General features: G+C 42.6%; 1 protein-coding gene across 2 annotated transcripts in view; it reads right to left on the bottom strand.

Moving 5' to 3' along the window:
• Positions 1–19,337, bottom strand: part of LOC108025187 (protein similar) — a 68,536-nt gene that overhangs the window by 46,917 nt on the left and 2,282 nt on the right. Inside the window, exons 1-6 of one of the 2 annotated variants that reach the window (XM_017095495.3) lie at positions 15,131–15,669; positions 10,824–11,011; positions 10,535–10,764; positions 10,248–10,469; positions 10,014–10,180; positions 9,422–9,528 (exon numbers count right to left, since the gene is read on the bottom strand). In XM_017095495.3, coding sequence (XP_016950984.1) covers positions 9,422–9,528; positions 10,014–10,180; positions 10,248–10,469; positions 10,535–10,764; positions 10,824–11,011; positions 15,131–15,606 — 1,390 coding nt within the window. In that variant the 5' untranslated portion in view covers positions 15,607–15,669. Of the gene's footprint in view, positions 1–9,421; positions 9,529–10,013; positions 10,181–10,247; positions 10,470–10,534; positions 10,765–10,823; positions 11,012–15,130; positions 15,670–19,337 lie in introns of those variants that run through there. The other variant, XM_017095496.3, reaches the window with a different exon arrangement.

The following is a 19,337-nucleotide window of genomic DNA, read 5'->3' as shown; positions in this document are numbered from 1 at the left end:
ACTTTTCCCACAGACACGGAAAAGGGGGGAGAGGGAGCGGGACGGGGAGTGGGAAATAGAAAGAGAGCACACACATGTAAAGGAAGTGCGGCAGACTGGAGAAAAAACCAAATGCTGAGCGACAGGCGGAGAAAAGGGGCCGCAGAATGGGGATGGGGTAAAAGGGGGACTTTCTCAGCGGGACATCGCGTAGGTGAATGCACCCATTGTATAACTGAAACCATCGCCAGGCAGACAAGTCCCTCAGATATGCGGGAACACTGCAAAATTCTAAACTTTACGTTCGAGTTATGAAACTTTTTAAGCACTTGAGAGAGCTCTTTTGGAACCGGAATATATCTTTGCATACTTAGAATTGAGTTTACTTTATTTCCCATAATTTATTATAATCCTAGAAACAAAATTACTTCATAGGAATTCATTATTTTTAAAATCTGAACGTACCTTTTTGTACACTTTTATTTTGCTTGATTCTGATATAATTCAAAATAAATGTTTTTTGTGTCTCTCTTATATTACAAATTTGTTCCTCTATCTATCATAGTTTTCTCTCAGTGTACGTGTGAATTTTAGAGTGTCTGTGTGTGCGTTTGCGGGTGAGTTTTGTGTAAATCCCGTTCGTCGCCAACTAAATGCCAATTTCAGAAAATGACGCGGAAAAAAGGAAGGCGCACACTGTGTAGCTGACACGCAATGCTCATGGAGAGGGGGTTCCAAGGAACCCAGGGAACCCAAGGAGAGGGACTCTGGAAGACCAAAGCCCGAGGCGGTTTCCCTGATCCGCCCCGGCCATAAATAATTGACAATGACAAAGCGCGCCGAAAGACCAGCGCCAAAAACAACAAACTTAAAATCATTCCCGTGTCGGGCGACAGGCCAGAAATCAGCGAGGGGCGGCCAGGTGGGCGTGGCTGCCATCAATCTGTCAAAGATTTCACATTTCCACCTTAAAAGTCAAAACTTCTTACGAAAATAGAGCTTCACTTTTCTCCGGTGCGGGAAATTATGGGGAATAATATTGACACTCCGTAATGAGGGCAAATCACAGGGCAAGCACAAGCAAGTGGAAAAAAAGGAAAGTTCATTGACTTTAATATTAAGTACTTATACGTAAATATATATTGCAATCTGTTTCCAGAAAAATGTAAGTAATCCACTTTAAAAATTTAAGGAATATTAAAATGTAATTAATCTTTAAAAAACTTCACACTTTATACTGTTTCTATGTACTGATAATAAATTTCCAAAAATAAACTCAAAGAAAAGGACGTAAATTAATTTTCGTTGGGGTCACAAATTTCTCTCTCTAGACCGCTCCCTTCCCCCAAATCAAAATTGTAATAACCTCCTTGAGGGTTCCCCGAAAAGCAGCAAATAAAACCAAAACCGAAATTGATATTGATGGAAACAAACGGGGACTTGGGCACCATTTCAACATGCTGACCTGTCAACGAGTCCTGCGAATGGCCGATGGGCAAAGGGCCAAGAACAGAGTTCAACACTTCATTAGAACCCTCATGAATGGAAGGCCCGGTAGTCCCCTGCCGTTGACGAGGAGGAAATCCTTCGCCGAGGACCGCAAATATTTTGCCAGTTTACACGACTTATTTAGCAGCGGCGGATCAAAGGGGGTTCCAAAGTCACAAGCGTCTTTTGATTGATTGAGCCAGGGACCCCGGGGACCACAAGGAGCTCGAGGGAAGCACAAGGAAAGCCCAAGTCAAAAGGTTTTTTGTTAAGCAAATTGTGGCTGGCATTGTGAGAGGTTTTCATAAGGAGTTGGGGCAAGGCTTGACATTTTGTTTTCGATTGTTGGGGGATTTGTTAGGAGATTTGCAGTGGCAGCAAAAAAGGGGGGACAGGCAAGCAAGGCGCAGTCAAGAATGTGTAAATAACATATTTATACAAAATTCGAATCAACCAAGTGTTCGTTTACTCCTTAATTTCTTCAAGTTTTTTCCACTTTCAATCTAACATTTAGCAGAAAAAAATTGTTGCATAGTTTCAGGCTCATCACTCCTTTATCGATAAGAATTTTACATGCAATTTCTGCGCTGTCTTTCTTTTACTTTTTTCCCGCTTGCCTAAGCACATTTATTCGTTTTGTCTGACAACCTTTCGGAAAACGAAGGCCCAGGAGGGCTGAGGGGGGAAATTGGGAACGACTATCATCAGCAGCACCCACAGAAGAAAACCAACCTCAATGCAACTAAAAAACGTAGAGGAAAATTGGCAAAGGAAAATCTCCGCCCGGCAGCCAAAAACATAAAACTTTGCACATTCATTGGGTTCGCTACTTTTCCTATGGCTCCTTTTCTTCTCTTTCTGTTGCGACAATTTTGCCAGTAGTGGGAAAATTGTGCGCTTTTTTAATTTAATGAAAATTTTCCACTTGGTCGATTGACATTTTGTGTTCTTTGTCGTTTTTGCTTTTTACCTCCCGCCTCGCGAACTTCACGGGTGTTGCAAGCAAAGTTTCCACTGAGGTTTGGCAAATAAACACACAAATTTACTTAGTTTTTGGGTGGGTGGGAAAATTTCAGGGAAAAGGCGAAAAGTCGTTGCATACTCTGCGGCGGCTGGCGCGCAACTTTTATCATTTTGCCTTTGTTTGGAGCGTGTAATCAAATGCATATTTGCATGCCACCCACCTCTGTCAAACCCTTAAGCTTTTCGCCTTCGCCTTTTGTATAATTTTCTGCAAGACTTGCGCAAAACTTGCAAAGGCGGCAAAACTTTGATTTCCATCCAAGCGCACAAAAGTATGCAATGCCAGGCCCCCGATAAAGAGGACATACGCAGTGCACATTGCTCCAGAGATAACATTTTATGGGTACATTTGCTGAGTATATGCAAAATATATCAAACTACGAATTTATACTATGCACAATATTTAATTTTAAAGTTTAGTTAATGAAAGCTAAACCTAAAAACTATTAAATTTAGACCACTGTGCACTGCCAGAGGGCGAAGATTACGGTTGGGAAGGATGCCAAAGCGATTGAAGCGACTATAAACTCAATTAGCCAGCCCCCGGACCCTAAATGGTGGCCATAAAAGTGTTGAAGGAATCGAAATGAACTTGGCCAAATGTCATTAGCGAGGGGCGGCGAGGGCGTGGCAGCAGGCACATTAAATGTTATTAACGCATTCGCCTTTGTTGCATTCAGCAGTTCGATGGAATAGTTATCTAATTTGATATGCTGGCTGAAAAGGGGAGCAGGGATAAAGTGTCATGAAATGGTTAGGGGAAAAGTGAGTGGGAACATCCCCACCATTGTGACGTGACAATGGACCCAAACACGTAGCGCAAAATTCAGCTGGAAAGGATGTGCAACCTTAAAGCGTGAAATCCTGCAGCTAAGCGGAAAAAACTGCCTGAAGGTACGAAAAGTGCAGCATTTACATTCATCATCATAAGTCACTGCCCGGACACAAATGAAATGAAATATTTGCAGGGAGAGGTCCAGGATATTTTTGGAAAAACAAGTGGCCGGGGCTATCCTGTGAATCCTCAAATAGAGCCATTCAGCTAAGCCAGCCAGCCAGCGGGGCAGAGCACAACAGAGTGCATCCACCGGGAATCGGGATCGGGCAGAGCAGGAATTTTCACTTTGCCAACTAATGGCATCCTCCGCAGGACTCACAGGACTCCAAAGGAGTCCGCAGGATGCGCGGCACTCACGTAGAGGAGCTGCTTGCACCGGCATATTTAATAAACTCTCGCAAATTAAGCGCCACGGGAAGGGGAATGCCATAAATCAACAGGTAAGAGGAGCGTGCGTCCACCTGGGATGCTGGCTCCTCCCAATCTCCACCAACAATCGCAGTTCATTAACATTAGCGAAACGAGGAATTTCGAGGCACAAACGGGCATTAACCCGAAAAGATATTAGTCTAATTTGGCGAAAACGAATCTTAATGAGATCTCCTAACCCTCTGCCTGGCTATAAATAAATATTTGGGCAAAATATGGCGAGATTTTGTTACATTTCTTGCCAAAAAAGAAGCAAGGAGCCCTAAATAAGCACCCAAACATATTTGCCAAGGTCTACGGTTACATTTGAAATTAATTATAATAAAAGGGTGTAGTGGAAATTATTTTAAATGGCTAGATACCAAGCCTTAATGCAAGCTGCTTTAAATGTAATTGAATATGGTGATAATTAATATTTCATTCATTTAAATTTGGACTAGTGTTATTCCTTTGACGTTGCTCATCCTGAAATTTCAAGCTTTAAGCCCCTTTACTGCATAAAAGTCCCAAGGTAAAACCTTAAGCCTCCGTAATAAAGAGATGATGGACTTCAGGCCTCTGAACTTTGAGCCACCTGTTGGCAAAGTGATGGACACAAAAAGAATGGGGAAAAGTGCAGCTGGAAAAGTAATTTATTTGGCAGCTCCCACAGGAAGTCGCTGGTGCCAGCCAAGTCAGTCAGCCACATCCGGCGCAACTTTAAGCCGCATTTCCGCTCATGCAATTTTAATTTGTCAAATGCAAGCAACAAGAACGTGGAGGATGCTAAAATTAACTGGAAAATTTTACAATCCTGGCAAGGCGAGGCGAGGCGAGTCGAGTCAAGGATTACAGAGCAGGAGTGGCAGGAGTCAGCCCGCTGCCGAAATGAGGATGCCGGCGAGCCACTCGAATTGGACCATTAGTTTCGACGGCATTAGTTTGGCGCTTTCATGGCCCAGACGATGCAGACGAATAAATAAGAGACGAGCAGTGGAGTTGGGAATAGATGCGGGTTACACGGACGGAGGAGCAAGTGGACCGAGGCGGACCAGCGAGGATCCCTCGGCGGAATTATGCATGTAATAAAATGCGGCTGCCGCAAACAACCCGTGCCCAGCCACGCCCATACGCCCACTATCGCCGCGAACTAAATTTAAGTGCATTAACATAAAGCGGTCTCGCTACAGTGGGATGAGTTTGTAAATTAAATTAAAAAAGTTATTTCAAGTTTTGTTATTTTCGTCCTAAAATTCAATAGAACTTAAAATTATCCAGGGGTCTAAAAGTATGCAGCAGTATATGTTTATGCCGAAAAACGTAGTTGTATTCTCTGCATACTTTTAGGTACTTTCATAAATGATTTCTAAACTCCAGAAATGTAATTTCAAAATCCCAAGATCAAACAGCTGTACTTCTTTATTATTATTTATAGCAATTCCCTACCCCACTGTCCATGTTATCCAGAACAAGATAAATAAACTTTTGTGTGAAACCGTTTTCGGGGGGAGTTAGGTTTTCCCCCCCGAAAAAATGGGGAGTTTCAGCTGCTCTCTGATGAGTGCAACGACTTGGCAGCAGCGCTAAGCGTCAGCATCATCGACACTTTTGGCAGGAAGCATTCGCGAGGGCTCAGACATATAGTTTATATAGCACCGACCGACTACGGGACATGGCCAGGAAACTCGTCTGGGTCTGGATGGGAGTCTCCGGAGTGTGTGAGACATTAACAGACTCGTAAACTGCCAGTTGCTTGTTATGTTGATTACACAACCCGCCTTGGTGAGGGGGCGAATGAAAATAAAGTTGCCAAGTCAAACTTGCACTTGAAATCCACGAATTCCAAGCTGAGTTAAGGCAATAATGAACTTGTATCAGCCAAAGTCTTGGATAATGTTAAGCATTTTTTAAAGAACCATGGATTATTCAATTGTATTGCACACTTTTAAATACCTTTACAATATTTTTTTTACGAATTTATTAGCTTGAGTACTGAGCTCTCCAAAAAATCTGCAATCTTAGTTAGCATGAGAAATGTGATGCTATTATTTTAAATAGTTATCTTCATATGGCGTTCTTCAGAATCGTTTTGAAGTCACCTCGCGTAGGCCATCGCCGAAAAGTATGCAACACTTGGCGCCACGCCCCCTTTCGGTACGTGCCTGTCAAGGATCACCCGTCCCTTTTAACCCAAAACACGCCACCACCCCCGGGAAACAACTACTGTCAGCTGCCCTTCGGAAAATCCAAGAAGGAAGCACACACAACTAGAGGAAGGAAACTTAAACAGAAACAAACAGCGGGAACTGAAACTGGCTTGTGGCAAGAGTTGAAAGTTGAACGCCTGGCAAATGCCGCGGCAATGCCCCCAGAATGCAGCTCCAGCTTCAGTGGAAAATGCATTTTCCGAAGGGGAACTTTTCACACGCAGCGCCAAATCTGCCAAAGCCACTTTTCGGTATTGTTTTTTGTTGCTCTTCAAAATTTATTGCAACACTCTACCCCCAAAAAATCAAAAAAAGGAGGAAAAAACCCAAAAGATGCGGGCTTTATCTCTTCGCTGTCTGTCTTTCTGTCTGTCAGAGGATATTTATCTGGCACATTAAGTTTACTTTTGCCCCCTTCGATCCACTGCCACGTTCCACAGCCATTTTCCTCCTTTGCCCCCCGCTCGTTTCATAATTTTTCGCCTCGCGGCCAAATTGTCGTCTTTATTTGCAGCATGGAAATGCTCGAATGCTCGAACGCAATTTCCCATTTCCATTTCCATTCCACTACACACACACATCCGAATGGTAAACGCTGCCCGATGCGAGATTTTCCCGCATGACATTTGCGATTTTCCGCACATTTTGTACTTTATTGAACTGTTTGTCACATGACGTTTAGTATTTTGCGAGCAGCGCCATCTGCAGGCGAACAACCATGCACAAACATGCACAAGTGCACATGCATGGAATGGAAACGGGAAAATAAGCTAGGAAATGGGAAAATACGAGGTACAGCCGTACTACTTTAAAAAAAAAATTATCTATACATTAACTAGTTTTAATAACCCATCAACATTTTCTCATTACATTTTAAAATACTAAATAGTATACTAAAAAACAATCGATAGTATTTCGATTTTTACGATAATTACTTAATATTTCTACTTTTTTTTTAAATCAACATTTTACAATACTTCCATAACGTTTAAAGATGTTTCTAATCTCGATTAGTTTGCAAACATTCTTTTAGAATAGCTTGTTATCCTTTCAAACATTTTTTTGGTATATTTTTAAAGAATTTAACCAACAAATATTTCAGAAATGATTAAAAAATATTACATTAAAAACCTTTAATGCTAGAATGTTAAATCAGACTTTTGGTTGTTGGAAGTCTCACTGTAGCTCAGCCCATCATCATCATCGAATTTTCATAGAATAAAAGGGGTGGACAGCTGGAGCTTTTAAGAGAGAACCAACAGCTGACCCCCTTATTACAAAGCCATGTAAACTTGATGAAAATCAAATGGAAATAAAAACGGACAGCACTCATAAACAATAATATGGCGAGCTGGCAGCAAGCTTTCAAAAGGAAACTTTTCGGTGAAAAAGGAAGAAAAAATGGCAAACTTCGCCGCAGCAGCGAAGGCAACTTAATAAAAACAAAAATGTATGAAATACTTTTACGACTTTCGAAGACATTTTTACAACTTGCTGGCAAGTTTTGCTAACGATATGCGAGATGCACACTCGGAGAACTCGGAGGACTCAGGATCGGCAGCTGCAAGCGAGGACTTGAGCGTCCTGGTCAAATGGATACGTCGCATCATAAAACCGAAAGTCATTTCGCACAGAACGTGTCTACACGAAAAGCTGGAGGATGGGCCAGTGTCCGGCCAAGAAGCCAAAGTCATCGCAGCCAATAATAATTCCAATTGCAGTGCAGTGACAATTTTCTGTTACTCGACGCCGGGATGCTCCGGGATGCGCCGGGATGCGCTCTTTTGGGCACTTTTGGGTACAATGTACCCCGAACAATGGTCAGCACAGGACTTTTTATTGCCCAGCGCGTTGGCGTTGGCGTTGGCGTTTTAAGTGCATCCCAGCCAAAGGAGCTTCCACATCCACAGCCACATCGGCGGTGGCAACATTATTTGGCCAATGTAGACGACATGACGCGGCCATTAAGAGCAACAAATAAGCAAACAATAACAAGAAGCCGCGCCCGATGAGCTGGGGAGAAATTAAGAAAAATGCTTAAGAAACAGCATTTCCTTCCCGCACTTGGAAATCCGAAAATAAATGACTTTGCTGCACGGTCCGAAAATAACAATCTAATTCTTGGTCAACCTAACGACTGAAATCGTAGTATGTCCTATCTCTTGCATGATATTACATTGAATTCTCACGAAAAACTGATTTCATTTTTTCGAACTAATTAATCACAACACTTATCTACATGACTTTAAAATATTACAATGAATTAACACGACTGGTTTAGTTTTGGAAATGGTTCATGGAAAAATATTCCCTAGCTACCACTTATCTACATGACATTAAAATAGTAGAATGATGTTTTATAATTTATCAAAATGATATGGTTTGATTAAAGCTTAATTTGCACTTTTTGGTAGAGCAGTTTATAAACATGACATTAAAATATTGCGATGATATTTTTATACAGTATTCGAGGTTATTGCAAAAGTTAATGGTACTTGTGTATATCTAAACCCCCAATATTATGCATAAATTAAAATATACAACACCTAAATAACTATTTCCTTATCCCAAACTGACACTGATAAAATATTTTATCAAAAATACTTTGATTTTGTTTTTACCCAGATAATACTCATTATAATATTCGTTTTTCCCGGTGACCAGACCCATTTATCTATCGATCGAGTTGGATGTTTCACCGCGATAGCGCTACTTTGGCTCATGAAAATTGATTGCAAATGAGCTGAGGGCTTCGGCGAGGCTTCGATTCCTAAGCAAGATGGGTGGGAATGGTTCCCTTGGGGGATTGCTGATGGGGCGCCAATAAGGCATAGCTGGATTATATAGATTCACCCACTCAGCCAAAGAAAAATGCCATGCCAGATAAATTAATCTACGCGGAAACATAATTGAATCAGCAAAAAGGAAAAAAAACAAACTCGTTGAAATGAAAAAATAGAGATTTGAAAGGGATAGATACGGACTGAACAGAGATTTCAGCTGTCTCGCTGCCTGACCAATTCGTTTAGTTTCGCAAAAGCTAATTAGCAACTAAAGTGAAATTAAAGCAGAGCCAAGTCAAGCCAACGACTAATGGTCTTTGTGTTGGAGACAAAAATAAAAAAACGGGAACGAGCAGGGTCCGAACAAGAGGAAGGTGCTACAACTAATTAAATGCAATAAGCTATGGCAACTGCTGGACGTGAACAGGAACTACTGGGGGTTCCAGGAGGCCAGGACACCAGGACGCAGGACAGGTAACGCCGGCGGACGAGTGACAACTTTGTTTTGATGTGCCTCACTCTTCCGGCATCCTTCCTGTCCTCTGTCCACAGTTCCATGCTCCCTCCATCTCATCCCATCTCATCTAACGACGAACGCGTTTTAATTTGCACATTAAAGTAATTAGTTTAGCATTAGTTAGCTGCAGTTTGTTTTAATGAGTCGCGAGTTTCGAGAGTCGGACGACGCCACTCACCGCTCTTGAAGGTGGCCATCAGGCGCTCGGAATCAGCTCCATGCTGGCAGACGTACAAGGAAGTGTCGAGCAGATCCCTGGGCGAGTATCCCAACAGGCCATGCATCCTGAAAGTCATAAAGGAATCGTATTAGAATAAACTTTTGAAAATGCATGCTTACAGACGAGTTTCCATTTTATTCCTAAGTTAGAATGCTTATTATGTCTCACTGACGGTTTAAACCTTTAGGTTTTACCATCTCACATTAGGAAATCCTTTCTGCTAAACCCATTATAGAGCTTTTTAATGGATTAAACTACAAACTATTGACCTATTATTGAACTACAATGAGTGAATGAGGGAAAATGTAGTTAGCTTTTTATATAATGTCTTAATTGCCACAAAAACAATTGATGATTTATAGACAGAGATCAATTTTAATTATTTAAATAGCTGGCAAGTTTTGCTACAGCAAAAAAGCCAATGATTTATGAAGCAGACTTTCCGCATTTGGCAGAGCAATTCAATTATATTAATTTTTGGAGCAGCCCAATAAAAAAAAAAGCTTTTGTGATTAAAATGGGAACTCGTCTGCGATAATATGTATCTCACTTTTCGTCCACATAGGTGAAACGCATGTCCAGGGAGTGTTTGGTTAGGAAGGTGCTGGTTCCCAGAGGTATCTCAATGTTCGAAGGATGCGGAATGGGTCGGCCAATGGCCAGGAGCAGACGCTCGCCCTTGGCATTGACCACCAAGTGTCCAGTAATGTGAATGACCTAAAAGGGCAAAGCAATATTTTCCTTGTACAATATGATCTTTATGGGATGTACTTCTTTATCCCACCTTGTAAGAGGCACTCTTGATGTTGATGCTGCGTCCGCGACTAGTCAAAGTGCACTTCAAGCGCACGAAGAGGTCCCGGTGATGGGTGCTCACTCCGGAGTCCTGCTGCGGCTCATCCTTGACCTTTTCGGCGAGCTCGCGCTTCAGGCTGAGCGCCTCCTTGATCTCGGCGTGATCGCACTGGTGCGAGTACTCCCAGATCTGCTGGCCCAGAGTGTCGATCTGTGGGCAAAACGAATGACCAAATTAGATACTTCCGATTCAGGAAATATTTCAGACACACCCACCTTGGTAATGCCCAGATACTCGACCACGTTCTCGGACACATAGGTGATGTCGCCCTCGTGGGACAGGACCAGCAGGAATCCATCCATGGTCTGCTTCAGGAGCTCCCTGGCCTCGGCTCCATTCAGCCAGTCCTCGCTGCCCATTTCCAGCTTGGGCTTGACCTCCGGCTGATCCTCCACAGCCTCAATGTCCTGCTTGATGGCCTCATTGCAGTCACGCAAACTGGGCACTAAAGTAAAAGCATTCGTTGGTAAGGGTAAAGAGGTAAAGTACTTAATGAAAACCCACCAAACTTCAGCATCTCGCGAATCTTGAGGAACGCAATGGTCATCCGCATCACGGAGGCCTTGTCCAGTTGATTGACATCGTCGGTTTTCAATGGCAACGACGCCGAGAGCTCCATGAAAATCTCCGTCTCCTTGGAGCGCCGACATCTGGCCGCATCGCGTGATTTTTCCTTGCGCTTTTCATTGTTCCTGCAACGAGATCGATGAGGCGAGAAATTAGCATAAGTTCAAAACGATCACGTACGCCACTGGCGAAAGGGGGCGAAAAGGGGGCCGAGATAGGGCGGCGGAGGCTGTCTGAAATATGTGCGTGCATTTCAATTGCTGCACTTTTATTCCCGTTTGATTGCTTCTGATTCAATTCACGCGGCCAGAGCTCGCAATTTTCCAATTTAGCAAAACGCTTGTAATTTTCGCGCTGGTTGCCAGGCCAAGCGAAAAAGCGAAGGCGATCGACACGGCGCAAAAGTTCACAGCAGCTTTAGTTGTTAGTAAAACGAAATTAATACATTATAGCGACAGTACCTCCTTTTTGTTTAGAAACTAAACCCAAGTTCTTATCAACACGCTCTATAATCCACACGAGTATAACCGAATTTCGCCAAAGAATGTCAATGTCAAGCTGGTGAAATTAGTGGCATTTCTTACAAACGATGCTGATATGGAGGTTCTGTTGAACTCCCTACCCCCAGAGGCTTGAAAAATATGCGGAGTATAGCCATTATTCATCAGTACTCTCTCTGGAGGATACTGACCTACAGCGCAGCTCTCTGGGCACCACTGTGCAGAGGAACCCAAGCCCAGGGGCTTTAGATATGTGGTTTTTAATGCCTGTTCGGGATTCCGAGAATAGCCAGCAGTCACACGTTCGCCTGATAAAGACCACCTCTGCCGCCTTGGCACCAATGCCCAGGTGTTGGAGTCTTTGGAAACTTTTGGATATTTCGGCAGGGGATTGACGAAATATCGGAGCATTGAAGCGTCTCACCTGCCCGCCGAGTTGGCAATTAGCGACTCTGCAGACTGGTCTTCGATCGGCCGAGCCAGACCCATTTAAACCCAGGGTTTCCACTCGTTTATATTGGCGACAAGTTGAAATCGTAGACAAGCAGGTAAATCTTTCTTATACATCTATATGACAGAGCACTGACCCCACACATACGGGCACTATCACTATATATACCTGGCTACATGTCATTTGGGAAATTCTAAGAAAAGACGGATGGGCCCTCCCTCGGGAGTGCGGGGAGAATTCACGAAAGTTTTGCCAAGAAATTCTCGTGAGCTGCCGCCTGCAAGAAAACTAATTCGGGAATTTATCCACGACAACAACATAACTCGTGCCTTCTTAATATTTTATTTATTGTCGAAATGGAGGGCGGACTTGTATAATCCATGGGAGACGCCGGTTTTTGCACGTACATTACATTAGTGGCCCTGGCCTTTTGGTAAATTTGCCAACGCTGCTTTATTGATTCTATGGCAAGGTATGAAAAAAAGAGCTGCCTACGTCAGGTGTTTCATTTGTGAAAATCCGGTTGGCAACATTGCGAAAATTGGAAACTTTCCTTGGCTTGTTAACAGCCTTAAGTATCACCTGTCAACAAGGGAGTCCACATGAACAAAGGCCATCATATCAGCCGCCAAAGACTGTGGAATCTGCATTCTTCAATGTGATGTCCATGTCAGTCTTCCAGCTGTCTAATAAAAGCCTAAGTATCTATTTAAAAAATGGTATCTCCACGTCCCAAAACCTTTGGGAATAAGACATGATATGAATTTAAAATCCTCTATTCTGAAAAGTTACCCATTCAATAATCTAAAGCAAACAACTCGTAATAATAGTTTAATATAATCTTTTATTATGACATCTTTAAACATGAGATAGTGTCGCATTAATCGATCGATTGTAAACAGGGGAAAATCTAAAAATAAACAGCCTAAGGTAAGCCATTTCTTGAATAATAGCTATTCACTTCAGGCGAATTCCAAATATAATACTTCATATTGGCCTGGTATAAAAAGAGTGTTCGGGTCTCCAAGATAAAACTTTGATAAAGACAGAGCGGGAAAACCAGGCATTGAAAGAAAGTAGACTAAAGATAAGAGGGCTTTTCACTGTCAATCATTCGTCTGATTGATGGCAAGCCAGCCAAAGTTAAAACACAAGTGGAATTATTATATAGTATTATATTATTTCACCCGCTATCAAAGTGCACACAAATATACACCCGTAGACTCGTGGGTTTCTGTGTATTATATATGCATTAATAAACAGAAATCCGATAGTCGGTAGCCCATAGAAAACGGCATAGAGTGGCTTTGAATTGCATGCTAATGGCCTGCATAAATGTAGTGATATTCCAGGGGGTTTCGCGCGGGGGTAGGTGTATTATTTTGTTTTTTCGATCGAGCCGTTGTCTGTTCATTAAAACAGAAGCAGCTACAGCCTTTTAAATATTCTGGTTGTGCCAGCAGAATTGCCTTGTTATTGTCCAGTAGCCGCTGTTGTTGTTGCTAAGTATTTCCGCTCCGAAGCGCAGCTCAGTACACTGTTCAAAATTCAGGAGTACTATAGGGTTCCTTATATGTTAATAGAAGAGTGTGATACAAACATAAGAAACTATTTAAATGATATCAAGCTTAATCTATTTAAAAAGTTTCTAACATTTTTAGACTAAAGTTCATGTTTTCAACTATCATATCATAGATCTAAATGGGTACAGTACGTTAGATATACCGGTAGATACTAGAATCGGGGTTTTAATAGATCCCAATGTTCTATATCGAATAATCCTAAGTAAAAAAGTAAACCTTTTCATTTCATTTCTGCTCTAAGAACTGAATGTTCCCAAATATTATAGCCACGATCCCATCTCGTGTTCGGGTAAACCGAGGTCTATCCTAAACACCTTAGGATACTGACCCGCTTCTGTTTGAACTGGAATTGCGGGCATTGCGAAATGCTCGCTGGTGGAGCGGCCGAAATGCGCCGTATCTCCGGGCGAGATACCAGCAAAAACACATAAAATACAGCTCAAGGTGTTAATGCCAAGTTCATGGGGCAGTAAATCGAGCCAACTTCGGGTCAGGGATGTTTGGATGGGTCTTGCAAGCAGCAAAATGTGGGCGGGAGTGTTTTCGGGCAGCGTGTGCCCTCTGCAATTGCGTCAGCTTGGTCTTGGCTCATTAGCATGGAGATGGGCAAGCACAAATTTGGCTTAAACGTGTGCAAAACGTAAATAAACGCAAAAACTGGCGACCATTCCAGAGCCATTTGATTTCCGCGCACGTTGCATGTTAAGTTTTCGGGGAGAATGAGGAGAAATCCCGGGAAAAAGGGGCCATCATCTGCGTCAATCGTTGATCAGCTTTATGGACTTCGGAACCCCCAGGGCGCCAGGAAAACACCTACCCTACCCCACGTGCCGGTAAACCCCTGGGGAATACCCCACATAAAGTCATCGATGTCAGATAACAATTACACAATGAGTTTCTTGAGTTTTATAAACTAGATTGCGGCCCGTAAAGATTTCAACCGATCAATCGAAGAGCGGGGGAAAGTCTTCCCGGAGAAACCCACTGAACCTTGACTCATCCAATAATCCACCTCTGTCGCGCTGTATCTCCGTCCCCCTCTGCCTATCTGTTGCTGCGTATCTAAATATTATTATAAAAGCGATCCACAAATAAGCATAGATAAGAGCCCCGCCGTTTGCTTTCGGCTTCGGCTTTTACAGTAGGACACAACCAATTTTTAAAATGAGGCTTTCAGCGCCTGGAGAACAAAAAGTTTGGATCGTTAGAGGCATTCTTCTAACCGATTCGAACTGGTTCTGCACCTTGTTTGTTTTGATGAGCTGTTCGCAGTTGTGTAATTCACTTTCTTATGAGGTGAGGCGGAAAATTAACTTTGATTTTCTGTTCTCATTTACCTTCTAAATTATGAACCATAAAGTTTAAAAAACGGAACGTTGGTATAAGTAGCTTACAAAGTTTCGTAGAAAAGTGTCATCTTACTTCAAATTGTTATCTAAGTATATATTTAGGAACCCTCATGTCGCCAAATTCATATCAAAATTGGGTAAACCTAGTTTTTTAAAGATTGATTTGAAAGTATCCTTTCAGGAACCCATTTTTAAGCTTATTCCAATCCTTTTATGATCGTTTTAGAGATCTTTAGAATATACTAAGCAGCTGCTAAGCAGCCAATCAATGGATATAATATTTGGATACTATTAAAAAGTATTCTAAAAGAGATTTTCCTGAGTTTTAGCAAAACAATTTCCCCTGCAGAGGATCACTCACATGAAGTCCTCGATGTCGACGAACTGGGAGAACTGGCAGGGCTGGGTGTTGGTGGGGGCGTAGCCATAGCAGTAGGCGTAGCTCCAGGGGCGGCTCTCGCGGCAGGGCGTGGCCACGTTCAGGAGACCGCCCCTCTGGCGGTAGAAGGCGTCCTGGCCCTGCTGCTGCTGATAGGGATGATACCTCTGCATCCCGCCAGCGGGCGTACTGGAGCCCAGGATGGCGCCCACAAAGGGCTGGGATCTCTGCGGTGGGGCATTGTAGAACGAGCCGTTGCCGAAGTTCACGGTGGGCTCATTGATGGGCGTGCGCCCGAAAAGAGAGCCATTATCCAGCCGTGGCTGATGCTGATGCTGCTGCTGTTGTGAAAACTTGATATCGCACTCGTAGAAACTGTTACTGGGGATCACATCGTCGCCGTAGAAGGAACTGTCGCCGGGACACGAGAAGTCGCAGCTCTCGAAGGAGTTGAACATTGGTTGCGCCGTTTCGTTCGCCGGAATCCGGCTAAGCCCATCGATGGTCGAAGGAACACACACACGCGTCCGATAAGAACTGATAGTATTTCGATTTGGCCTCAACCTGGCTGCTACGTATATTCCTCTTTCGGACAGAACACGACGCACGGGAGTTCGGGCCGTAAATGAGCGAAAGGTTCCATACCCTCGAAGCCATCATATTTATACCCTGGCTGCCAGCCGAAAAAAGTGGCAAGAGCGGGAGAGCCCGACATTAACGTCAGATACCAGACAAGTTTGCCTATCCGGACAAGTGCGCTCCGACTACGGGTTCGATAAGATAAGGCCTCGAAAACATTCAGCCGAGGGCAGGGTGCCAGCCGTTCGGCCATGCCCGATCGCGGCGATAAGCGGAGCCGCCGCCTGAGTGGCAGATTCAAATTAGAGGCATATAAATTACGCCAGTGCGCTCCCCTTGAGCCGATAATTGCCCCGGCTAATATAGCCTACTTTGCAGCGCCCCCGGAAAATCTCTGCACGTCCAGGATTCCATTTTCCGCCCTGATCCCACAACTGCATTGCACGTCGCTGTGGTATTGTAAATTAAGTAAATCTGCACAGAGAGAAATTCAAAGAAGCAGTATTTGCCCAAAAAACACACAACTGGAAAATCCACATAAATATAGAATTTAGAAGCGAACTAGGTTTGAAAACTTGATAATCTTTTCTTCAAAACAATATCTTTTATTCCGTATTTGATTGCAGATTTTGTATTTGGATTTTAAGAGAGATAGATAGACTTATAGTCGATGTTGATAGTTTTTTTCTGAGCCAGGAAAGCAGATTGAGATGACTAAATATTTTGCCACCTATCTCGGACCTGTACAAGATTTCCCTGGTCGGCCGAGCGGCCCGATAAGAACTATAGCATAACAGTTAAATATTTAGATTAGTTTGGCAAACAGGCACGGAAAGTGAATGGCGATAAGAGTTATCAAATAACAATGTAATCAGACCGAAGGGACGGAAAGGGAGGCGGAAAGGGAGGCGGAATGGACAGGCGGGGTCAAGTTAAATCACCACGATAACCCCTTGTTTACCTCTTTATGCTACAAATGTCCATCACTTGCTAGCTAGTTATTTTGAGAGTGGCTTAACGAAGTAAGAGATTTCCATAAAAGGAAGTACTGCTAACTAAGTTCCAGACAGCGCAATTATAGCCTGTAATTAAAATTCGAGCAGATAGTGGTTGTGAAAAAGCACCCAAAACAACGAAATTTTTAGCAGTTCCATAAAAAAGCAATGATTTATTTTCCAGGCAAATAAGTCTTTCTTTATTCGAAAAAGTAGCCCGTACCAAACGGACGCACATTTTAAAATGTATAAAATATAAATCTATGAACACGGACTGCACAACATCTCTGGTTGAGTACATCCTTTTCATGTTCAACCTCACTGTTTTGGTAGTCAGCGATGGATGTGCCTTTTTCTGAACGCTGATCCTGAAAACCATCGGAGAACTAGATGGCAATGGAGAGGCAGTCCTCCCGATCGCACTGATCATCTTGTGCTCTATTGCAACCTTCATCTTGACCCTGGGATGCTGTGCCTATCAAGAGTCCATCTTTATCACCCAAAACTAGGCCGTCCTCCTGCTGATCCACATAATCCTGCAGCTGGCACTCCTTGTCCTGATGTCCACCAACAGGGAGCAGATCGAAAACTTCTCAGCTGATGCTATAGACCGGGCTTGGAATTCGAGCCATAAGGAGGGAGGCACCTTCGATGCCGTCCAGAAATGATTCTCCCAACGATTATAATGAAGTAGGACAAACAAAACCCTCAAGCTGTTATGATGGCAGCCATGTGAAATCCAATTTGTACCAAGGATGCCGTGGAAAAATAATCGAATACAAACAACGTGAAAATCTACAATCGTGCCGACCGCATCTACAACTCGCGAATTTGTTCTCACAATTAAATGAAAAATTCAATTCTTAGTATAATTTGTATTGTATGTATTTGTAATATTATTTTGATAGCAAATCTATTTGGATAGAAAAATAAGAATTTTCAAGAGAAGATTCATGTAAGGCATTTCCAGCACACGACCTTCAACAGGTGGTCATAAAGATCCCTATCCCTACCCATAAAAGAAGTTTCGTTGTTCTTAGCAGTGTTCGTAATGTAAACCGTGGTATTTCCCATAGCAAAATGTTATTGCGAAACAGGTTCCTTTATAATAACAATCCCCAACGTTTTGCCCAATTTCACAAGTCTTGTAAAGCTTTTTTCAGCGACTTTATTGCAAAGTATTCGTCTTTAAATATAAATTTAAACTTTCCCCGCCAGCAAAAACAGAATCATAATTTACACCGAATCCGAGGCATATTGGGCCCATTCAACTGAACAACTGAAAAAGATTCGGAGGCTGCGTTGCCTTCAGTCTGTCTCCCTCGTTTTTGATATATCTGTCTTTGTCGCTGCACCAAGTTCAATTTTATACACGGAAAGAAATCTTCTAGTAGTATTAAGAACAATATTTACATTTTCTTTGGTTTATATTAGAAAGATATTCTTATTAAAGTGAAAAATCTGCAAACCAAAGAGACTCATAGAGGGCATTTAAGATATTTAATATTTTTCCGCTACAACTACCAATTTTTCCGGTGCACCAGTAGCAAAACAAAAGTGTGTGGATAACAAATAAAGAGGAAGACGAGAAGAAAACCAACAATAACTCCACGAGCCTAATACTTGAACACCATGCCATCCGTCTCTCTCTCTCCCTGTACAGTGTGCCCCATAGTACCCCCCTCGGGCGTTTCCAACCTCCCCGGGTCGTCACATTTTTAGTTCGATTGCGCAAAAAGTAGGTCGTCGTGGCCAGACGAAAGCAACAACAACAAGGGAAAACAACAACAGGGCATATCATTTAAATATTTTACAATACACACATGTGGGACTGTGTGTGAGCGTGTTTTACTCTTGTGCGTTTCGTTGCGTTGGTATTGAAATCTTATTTATTGTCAGTTGTTTTTAAGTTTTATTTCTCGTTTTCCGAGCTCCTTGGCACAGGTCTGACAGCTTATAAAACCTATTTAAAACAAACCACCATTTCGATTAAGATTCTTGCCTCCCCCGAATACCCCTTATCCATGTCAACTTGTAATAATTCACTTTTATTGAGGTCACACTGTTAGTGCAGTTACGCTTCATTCAAGATCGCAGTGCTGCAATCGAAAGAGTAGGTCGATAAAGTATCGAAAACCGGTGGACAATCGAAAAGAGACCCGATTAACAATATTCGATTATGAGTTGAAAATCATTAGATATGCTTTTTAAGATTGATATGAAATTGATATATTTCTGTGCAAAGCTTTCTCGGTTATAAGTTGGCATTATATCGAAGCAAAAGTCAATTGTTTGACATGTCGCACACGAAAATATAATCGAAACCAGTTCGAAGCGAATGGGAAATCGCGAATAGTCGGTTAGTGGGTCTATTCAAAGCCAGAGCACTTTGTGAAAATGGTTATAGAACCGCTTTTCAGCTTTTCCACATTTTTTTAACTTTTGTTTTATGGCTGTCACGTAGGCCAAATCGAAACTCTGTTTCAATCCAATGTAAATGTCTTGAGCAAAACATAAACTTGTCGGTTTATGGGCTTATAAAATAAATAAATTTAAGTTTTCAGAGGGGCGTGGGCCAAAAAAGCGAAGAAACGAAATCGAAAACAAAACAAAAC

The sequence above is a fragment of the Drosophila biarmipes genome, chromosome 3R, assembly GCF_025231255.1.
Source record: "Drosophila biarmipes strain raj3 chromosome 3R, RU_DBia_V1.1, whole genome shotgun sequence".
Classification (NCBI taxonomy): Eukaryota; Metazoa; Arthropoda; class Insecta; order Diptera; family Drosophilidae; genus Drosophila; species Drosophila biarmipes.
The sequence above is the reverse complement of the archived record's forward strand: the minus strand, read 5'-3'. Positions and strand labels throughout refer to the sequence as shown.